At 37.8% G+C, this 9,878-nt stretch overlaps 1 protein-coding gene across 2 annotated transcripts; it reads right to left on the reverse strand.

Moving 5' to 3' along the window:
* Window positions 1-626: 626 nt before the first annotated feature.
* Window positions 627-6,632, reverse strand: LOC126783249 (probable LRR receptor-like serine/threonine-protein kinase At2g16250). 2 transcript variants are annotated; one of them, XM_050508681.1, is made up of 5 exons: window positions 6,086-6,632; window positions 4,000-5,919; window positions 2,577-2,705; window positions 2,196-2,218; window positions 627-1,760 (listed from the first exon to the last, which is right to left on the reverse strand). In XM_050508681.1, the coding sequence occupies exons 2-5, from the start codon at window positions 5,871-5,873 to the stop codon at window positions 1,147-1,149; spliced, it is 2,640 nt and encodes an 879-aa protein (XP_050364638.1). In that variant the 5' UTR covers window positions 5,874-5,919; window positions 6,086-6,632; the 3' UTR covers window positions 627-1,146. The 2 variants fall into 2 exon arrangements, with proteins under 2 accessions (XP_050364638.1, XP_050364639.1); XM_050508682.1 differs by lacking the exon at window positions 6,086-6,632 and having other exon boundaries at window positions 4,000-6,000.
* Window positions 6,633-9,878: the final 3,246 nt, after the last annotated feature.

The following is a 9,878-nucleotide window of genomic DNA, read 5'->3' on the forward strand; positions in this document are numbered from 1 at the left end:
TACTCGTGGAGTTAAAACTCTTCTCTTTCTTTGTTTATATCAAATGGAAAATTCACTCGAGTGAGTAGAGTTTAATACAGCCATATATCTGATATACAATCGATTATGTATCAGTTCAACTTCAAGGGATGATCCTTCAAGTCATTGTTCACAATTGCACACCTGAACACTAGTATCATTAGCCAACTCATGAGCTGCATATGTTCCTCAAGTTGCCAGAGCTCGACAAACTCCAATTGGTTAACGGCCTTTTCGGCTATGATTTCTGGTCTTTCAACCAGTCTTGCATGATCATCCAGCAAACATCAAACTTTACTCTTGACTTACGTCTGGCCGGGGAATGGACATGGAAAATTAGCAGCCTAACAAAGCATAGGGTGCGTTCTCACAATAATTCACACCCCAAACATTGCATATAGTTTGTCTAGAAATCCTGCTTATAAAAAACACAAACGTCAATATTACAGGTATGTTTTCTACCAGTGTTTGATTAGTATTTAGTAATAGAACTGAACGCTTCCATTGGTAAACAAAGAAAGCTGGTGTGAGCAGTAGGTTAAACAATTACTCATTGATAAGATTGACCAATCTAATATCCTGAGGGGTGACAATTGAAAAGCTTCAACTCTTGGAAATGGACTGTCATGGAAGATAAACAATCACAAATGTCAGAATACGACTACGCACTCCTGTTCAATTGCCATTTCTGGTGCTGTGTTTTTTCTTTTTTCTTGAACCAAAATGTGAGTTCTAATTTGAATGAAGAAATCTTTGACAATCGCAATTTACATTTCATAGGACCAAATACTAATCAAGACAATAAATCAATTGCACATAAATCTTAGCTTGCTCCTGTCAAAATGCAGAAGCCCTTGAACAAAAATAAACTGTATCCGCCTTTGGCACCCCTGATGCTTTCACACCTCCCAAATTTTCTATATTCAATTTCTTCCTCAGGGCCTCAAACTAAATTAGTGTTCCCCATAAATGCCCTGAACCATGCAGCAACCCCAATGTACAAAAATATGCTTGAAATACCACTTCACTTCAAAACCAAGAAGAGCTTGCTGCAGTACCAACAACAGGCACTCAAATAAGCCTGCTGTATTTATTGATAAAGAATCGAGAACAATGAACATCAATCGTCTAGTTCTGGTCATATCTCTCTACATCTTGTACACCAGATGGTTCGGGGAAAATGTCCCTGGAATGCCGTCTACGTGAGGATGAATGCTCACCCCCACCAATTTGGCCACTTCCCTGCGAACCAGTGGTTGCTGAATGCTTCAAACCACTTACTCCTTCCACTTTGGTACCTGAGGCTCCTGGAATAACCACTACCTCAGATGAGCTGCGCCAGCTACCAAATACAGCAGCATTCCAAGACCCTCGAGAAGAGGCTGTTCTGAGCCTTGCAGAGCCAGTACTATCTTCCCTTACTACTTTAACAGGGTTTTCCAAAGCCTTGAGAATATATCTCATTAGTGGGCGCCTTGAGGGCTTGGGATTTAGGCACGACCTGGCCACGACGGCCATGGCCCACACTTCCTCTAGTAGGTCTTCATCCACAATCAAAGATGGATCCACAATTTTGTTCAGAAGTTCCTTGTCATATATACTGATATTGGGAAGTATGTCATCTAACAATGCTTTCAATCCAGTTTCAGTGGAAGCACTGATTCCCAACCTACCTGTTACCAGTTCAAGTAATACCTTCCCGAAACAATAGACATCATAGGCACACAATGCTGTTGATGATCCTGGTCATTCAAGAAAAACATAAAACTCAGCAGTGATGAATCCTGGGCATTCACAGTGCAGATATAAATGCTAATGCAAGCAAATTTTAAGACAGACAAAAGCTGTCATGTCTGTTTATACCCATCTTTTCTCTATGTATTTTTCCTATTGTACACTAATTATGACTTCTATATATCCTCAAAAGAAAACAAAAACGTTTTCCACTTCTCGTCAAAACAAATGAAGCATCAGATACTTTTCAAAATGCCAGTCACATATTAATGATTCCAATATCCAAACTTTTCTTTAGGAAGATAAATGATAATTGATAAGCATAAAACGCTCCAGGAGAGCAGTTGCTTCTTTCAGTCCTATAAGATTATTTAATAATACGATTAAAATAAGACGGAAATATGCAGATTTGATAACAATCAAATAACCAGATATGTCCATACCAGAAGCACCTTGTTCGGATGACCTGCAATTTCAGAAGGAAAAAAAAAATCTGATAAGAACATCAAATTGATAATAAAATATGTAAGATGAATCTATTACAAGGCTACCATGCACAATTTAGAAAAAGAAGCCTATTTAGTGTAGATGCTACATTGAAGCCATTAATTACTCAACGATATATTTGCGCGCGTTTGTGTGTGTGTGTGCGTGCACGCGCGTGTGTGTGAAGATAATAAAATACATCACAACTCAATGATAGACGGAAGCTAACACAGATCTCAGCAATTAGCTGAACAGCATGCAACATACAAACACATACAGATATGAGAAGTTGATCTGGGAAATATATGACAAAGTTAAGTTATTATTAGGATACTTACTGTGGCAAACGCAGCAACCTAGTAATCCTGCTTTGATGAGTATCTCCTTCTTGAGCACATACATCGCCCAGGCTTCCTAGCCGCACTTCGAATTTATCATCAAGAAGTATACTGCTTGCTTGAACATCTCTATAATGGCCAAAAACAAATTACATCACTACTTGCACAACTAGATATAAACACTGATGCGAACCTGGTGATAAGATTCCAGCAATGGCACATAAACTTTAGTTAACAAAATTTGATTCTCTCACGAAATCAAATTCGCAGTTGATGGAAATGCAAAAGATGCAGCACTTGAGAAAGGTTTAATCTTTAAAGAAGTCACATGTACAATTAAAAGATAAACATAAAAACAGCTGCAAATTTTGTGCCACATCTTGCTAATTTGACTTATATTTTTTTACTTTACATTTACAAAAATGTTTATCAAGCTAAAATGTCACAATCATCAGTCCCACTTTTTTCTTCTTTTTTGAGAAAATCATCAGTCCCACTTGAAATACTTAACTCATACAGTACTACCAGGGAGCACATGGAATACGATTTTAGCTTCTATGTTTGACCTTTATTTTGGGTACAATGTAAAAGGAATACATCACTTTAGTATATTTTTCATTCAATTCTATAGTTATGAATGACCAAAACATTATTACTTATTCCAGTCTAACAACCTTCTGATATTTAACTTAATAAAGATTTAGTCCGAAGTCAAACTGGCATTTGACTCATTCAAGCATCTGACTTTATGCCTCAAGATAATATAACAATCTCTTACAAGTTCAAATCAAATTATTGAGGTTCAGTTATTTTCCTAATCAAAAACAAATAAAAGTATTATCTTCCCCTTGAATGTCAATTTATTTTATAATCTTCTACACAGACATCACAGCAGTATCCTAATACCGATCCTGTTTTTTTTTTTGGCCGCTAGAAATAAGTAAATTCGTATATATGGTAATGTATGCAGTTCAATGAATCCTAAAAACAAGTGTAAGCAAATTATTAAGACTGCACCATATGAATGAAAGAATGGTAATTCCATTGTACCATTAGCTTATTAACATCATGGGTATTATAACGATCAAGGGGTACTTTAAAAAAATGATAAAGGGGATGCCATTTTAACTCAATTTTTGTGCATACATATGAATTTTGACCGTGAATATTGCAGATGATCCCCAAGAAATCATAAATACGCCCTTTATTCTTGCGTTGAAATACAAATGTTGCAACAATGAAGTTCCAAAAAAAGCCAAAATATGAATAAATACATATATCTACATATCCATCGCAAGCAACGGAGCAAACAAATTCGATGTATTATATAACTTACTAACAAGCATTTAAAAAGTATTTTAACCTGAATGCATGTAGAACAAAGAAAAGTCTGAAAAAAAATAAAAGGTCAGTTTTAAGGTACCTATGCACGAGGGCTGGATCACACTCATGATGCAGATAAGTTAGACCCTCTGCAGCACCTAATGCAATCTTTAATCTAGTGATCCAATCCAATGACTGTAGAGTATCATCCAGGGTGTTGGTTTTCTTGTACAAAGAACTAGATAGGTCCTCATTTGGCATGTACTTGTACACCATAAATTTCTCATTCTCATTCTCTAAACAGTGTCCCAGAAAAGGAACAAATCTTGTACTTGACACTTTGCTAAAGAAATCCAGCTCCAGCAGGTACGCATCCTTTTTAATCAAACGTAAGTCAATTCTTTTAATAACCACAGGGATCCCATTCTCCAAGACACCCCTGAAAAGATCCCCTGTGTGACCATATTTCATCAAGTTTGTATTGTTAAAATCACCCGTAGCTTGAAGCAGCTGCTGATATGTGAATGCATCTCCCACGCTAGAAAACTTAACCGATCCTCCAGCAGGTGGAGGAGGATTGTTACCTGCAGGAACCGTCCCAACGCCAATTCCCCTTTGAGTTGTAGTTCCCCGCTTTCGTGAACATAGAAGTAGTATCACTAAAACAATGACCAAAATCACAATCAAGCCAACTCCTCCTAAAACTGATGCCAATATGATCCATTTTTTATTACTCTTCTTCCCCGGTGGTGCGGCTGCAGGAGGTTGTGTAGAGTTTGCCTGCCCAAAATTATCAAAACTCAAACCCCTATCAGCATAAAACGATGAACATTCAGCCAATGTCCTCTGCTTCCTCAAATTTTGGAGACAGTTTCTCTCAAGAGATGCATTGGTGCCAACATAGCCTGGTATTTTACCTTGAAAATAGTTACCTGAAAGATCAATGACACCAAATTTTCCAACTAATGGCGTAATAGCCCCATAAAAAGAATTTCGAGAAATATTGAACACTGCAGCAGTGGCATTAGCATTCGAGCTAGAATTCGGCAGCAAACCAGTGAAATTGTTTCCAGCCACATCAATAAAACTCAACTGAGGCATTGACCAGAGCACATCAAGAGTACCACTGAGTAAATTATTCACAACTAGAATTCTCTGCAAGTTCCTCAAACCTGAAGGCAGCGGGCCTAAGAATTGATTGGAGCTGAGATCAAGGTCAATCAAGCTATTAAGCCCCCCAAGTTCAGGAGGAATGGAAGAAGACAACATGTTGCTGGAAAGATTCAGAGACTGAAGCTTCACGAGGTTCCCAATGCCTGAAGGAACTGACCCGGACAAGAAATTCCCAGATATGTCAAGAACAGAAAGATTCCTTAAATTCCCAAAAGATGTGGGAATGGATCCAGTAAGCCGGTTTTGAGAAATGTCAAGAACTGAAAGGCCTACAAGGTTGCTCAAACTAGCAGGAATCGTCCCAGTAAGGTTGTTCCTAGACAAAGACAGAGCAATCAGATTGGTAGAGTTCCCAAGACTAGATGGAATAGGACCATTCACAGAACAAGAGGTAAGATCAAGAACACGCAGAGACCCGAGGCTTTGGCCAAACAGGTCAGGAATGGAACCAGGCAGCAAGAAATTGGAGGCATTGAAAGAGCTCAAGAGGGTCAAATTGGTCAAAGCATTAACATAAAATTGTGGGTTCTGACTCCCAAGCCTAGTTCTTCTAAACCCAGAAATGTTAATCCCTACAACTCTACCATTGCTGCATCCAACACCCCTCCAAACGAAGCAAGGGTCTGACTTTATGGGCCAGTCCCTGCTCCTCAAACCCAGAGACGATCTGAGCTGCAGCAGAGCAACTCGCTCGGCTTGTGAACTCAGTGGCTGCTGACTCGGTTGCTGGAATGTGGGCTCGAACAGAAACACCACCCACACAAACAACAACAACAAGACGACTACTCTCTGATCCACCATGGCTCAAACACATCCCATTCTTCTTCTTCTTGGCCTCTCTGGTTCACTGTGATCAAACAAAACAAAGAAGCCAAACCCAGAATTACACACGCCCATTAACATAACAAACAAGAACTAACAATGCATATCTCTCTCTCTCTCTCTCTCTCTCTCTCTCTCTCTCTAAATATAAGAAGAGAATTGATAGAGACGAAATGGAAGACTCGTTTTACCTGAAATTTCACACGCTTTTGAATCTTCAGTGAAAACGTTGAGGGGGGAGGAGGCAGACAAATCTGTCTTCCACGTTTCTTTTGCCTTCTCTCTCTCTCTCTCTCTCAGAGTTGACAAATCAGAGCGAAAATGAAAAACCCATTAGCAGAAATCAAAATCTCATTTAATTAATTCTTAATATCAGAACCCCCTAAATAATTCTAGAGAGAGAGAGAGAGAGAGGACTATCAACAACAACAACAACTAGTACAATTCTAGTTGTGTTCAAGTACTAGCAGAAGAAGAAAAAAACAGAGACAGAGAGAAAGAAAAGGGTTTGGAGTTCTGTTTTGGTTAATGTGACTGACAGTGATGGGTAAGTTTGGGAGTGTCAAACTGGAGCTCTGCTCTGGGAGAGCTGCTACATATGTTTTTTTCGTTCTGGGTCGGGTCTTTTAGGTTATATTGGATCGGGTCCGACAGAGACTGAACTAGTTCCGGCGCCGGTTGTGGGATTGGTTTGACCTTCGGTAATCCCGCCCATTTCCAGCTAATCCCACCATTTTCTTTCCCCAACTCTCTCTCTCTCTCTCTCTCTCTCTCTTCTCCTCTCTATCTCTATGTGTAATAATAAAGAAATCTCAGAGAATTATTGTGACCCAAACACTGTTAAGGGAATTTACTGAAGACGCCCCCCGCCCACTGTGATTTCTAGGCTGTCATCGCCAAAAATGGCCTGTCCAACTGAGGAAGATGCCAAGAGGAGAAGATTTTCTTGGCAGAAGTATAAATACTAAAAAGGGTGTTGGTGGTCCGTACAGAACACTTCGTTAATTCGCGTTGGGTTTTAGGGCTTTCTCCATGTTTATGGATTTTTGGTAATCTTCCTCACCAAACAATCAATAATTTACCCAAACTGTGTGTGATGGGGGATCTCTAGTTTAGATGATTATAGGTTGATTAGCAACATAATTTTGGGGCGAAATTATGTCCCTGTTATTTTCAATGGCTTTGACGTCTCTATCGTATTTTTATTATTCATTTTATTAACATGTAATTATAAATCATTCTCGTGTCATATCGACATGGTAATCTTATTCAAACTAATTTAATGTCTTCAGTTTAATTACGACTGTGACCAACAAGTTTGTTCGATATGTGAATAGAAGCTACAAGGATAAGTTGACTTCTGTTACTTAACCTACATCGTTCTCTAATCTAACTATATCTGCCAAACACTCCACAACTTGAACAGTTATATTGCATAACCTGGGTGTATTAGGATAAATACATCAACAAAAATGGGAAAATAACATTGGTCACAAACCATCCGGATCACATTTGCCTGACACTGCGGGGTTAAATCACAAATTTCTCCATTTCTATCATGCCTTAATTACCTCATTAGTCTTTGTTCTCTCTTGATAAGGCCGAAATCGATGCCTATATATTTGTAAGCACACAAAATGGGCATGTATATACATGACAGCAGTGCAAAACTTCGTCTGCAACTCTGCATGATGTTGTTTTTGGTGAAAATTTATCTGCGTGATTATAATTGCACAATAAATAGTTTGATCATTGTCTTGGTTGCTTCGTTTACACAATTATGGGGACGAATCAATGGAATATGATACACTGAACTAAATGACATTAGGTATGAATTATTACTTTAGGTGATTCTACCAAGTTTCACCTATACTTCTAAGGACCAACATAATTTCGAGATCTTTTAGCATTATTTGTTGAAATTTAACTTTATAATTGCAAAAATCATAGTTGATTATCCACAATTTATGTGACAGAAGGTCTAGCATTATGAGAAATTGCAATGAGTCATCAGTCAAGCATATATTCTATCAATTGGGGACACCTTCTAGATCTGTGCCATGGCTTGATCATGTTCAATTCTCCATAGGTTTAATCACATTATTTAAGTTCATTTTCTCCCTTCAATTTTCTTCTTGTATTTTTTATGGAATAAAATCAATCAATATCTCATGAGCAAATTATTCCTTACAAAGTAATAAATTGGAAAACAATAACGCCTGAACCCAAAGAATAGAAATGATCTCCATACAATTAACAATCTGACTCATATTCCTCCTCAAATCAACAAAAATTTTGTGTTTCCTCTAAAAATAAAAACTAAACTACATTTTGAAAGGGAGAATACATTCATAAAATACACACATAACAAGAAGGGCATTACATATCTATCTACTATCGTTTTAGAAATAGACACTACTTTATGGTCCATACACCTTTGTGATACATAAGATGATAGACTATTCATATTAACAATTACGAGAAAATAATGAACACAACTAAAAGGACATAGTTGTGACAAACTCAACATAATGTTAGGGATAAGCTTAACTCAATGTTGGGACAGGCCAAACATTACATTCTAAGATGAAGAGACCTAGTGGTTAAACTTGAAGTTATATATCAAGTAAAATGGAAAAATATGAGAAAATGAGAAACCTCTATTTTGATTCGCAACCCATCAAACCTTACATGAACGATTTTGTAATGGATTAAAGATAGCTGGGGGCTAACAATAACAATAAACCATAATACCTAATCAAACAGCTTACCAACTTTCTCTTGACTACTCTTGCGAATTCTCTCTAGTCTCTTTAGTCACTATCAATGATGAACTGTGTGATTCATTTTTTTTTCTCCCCCGTTAAGAAGCATGAATTAATTCTCTCTTCAATTCCATTCAATGGCACTTTTTTCCTCCACCGTTCGGAATGATGAAGCATTGCTTGTTCAGTTGAGTTATTGGCTACATGCTCCTTCGTTCTTTGTCGTATCAACTCATTTTAGGCCTCAAAATGCCTTTACCTATTATTTCAGGTAGCTAGTAGAGCACAAATACACAGCAAAAGTTATGATACTAGGTCAATAACAACTTAGGCAAGCTCACATAACAGTACGAAGTGGTCCTCCGTTGACACATAGATAACTTATTGAAATAAAATTGATTTTCTACAATTACAACTTTAGTTTCCATAATGACTGAGTGAGTTACCGATCTTCATCTGAGAGTGCCCTCGAAGAAGTGTTACTCACGATCAAAGCATCATACATGGAACTTCATATTACATAGAGAAACTTACAGTTTCCACGAAACTCGTAGTGTATTATGTTTATGTTAAACCAACCACATTAGGTTATGACTTTCTTTTCGTCAGCTAGGAGAAATTAACTAGTAATAGTGAATTAATTGAAGAAAATGATAGAAGTAAAATTGTTCTCTCTTTTTTCTCGTAGAGTATGAATAAGTGAAACATAGTAGAGAGCAATGATGCAAAAGTGTGCACACTGCTTAATTATTTGGCCCTAGTTATGGAAAGTAGGAGTCAAGGGTCAAAATACTCGATAGTGGTCACAAGAAAGACTCTATGTTTTGTCTTTGTATCTCAAACTGTTTTTGTCACAAGCAATAATTAAGGTCGCCGATGAATAATAGTCCGAGACAAAATAGAGGGGAATTCAGTGCCCACCGCCCTACTGCTGTTGTTTTTACGGAGCCTATGCAGCTGACTGCCATCAAGGTTTCATTCCTAGCTAGTTAACCACCATCAAAATGGGTACGTGGTCCGGTTTATCTCCGACCCATCCGCCACGTTCGGTGATGTAACCGGAGCAAAAAACAACCACTTTATTTTGTCTAGCCGCCGCGAAGGTCTTACCATCTTCGCAATTCATACCGGTGTATCGAATAAGTAGAGCCAAAACAGAATTCATAGATGTTCTCTCTTTTTTACGAGCAATTCAATTTCATTTCCACCAACCATTTGT

The sequence above is a fragment of the Argentina anserina genome, chromosome 2 (genome assembly GCF_933775445.1).
Source record: "Argentina anserina chromosome 2, drPotAnse1.1, whole genome shotgun sequence".
In the NCBI taxonomy this organism is placed as follows: domain Eukaryota; kingdom Viridiplantae; phylum Streptophyta; class Magnoliopsida; order Rosales; family Rosaceae; genus Argentina; species Argentina anserina.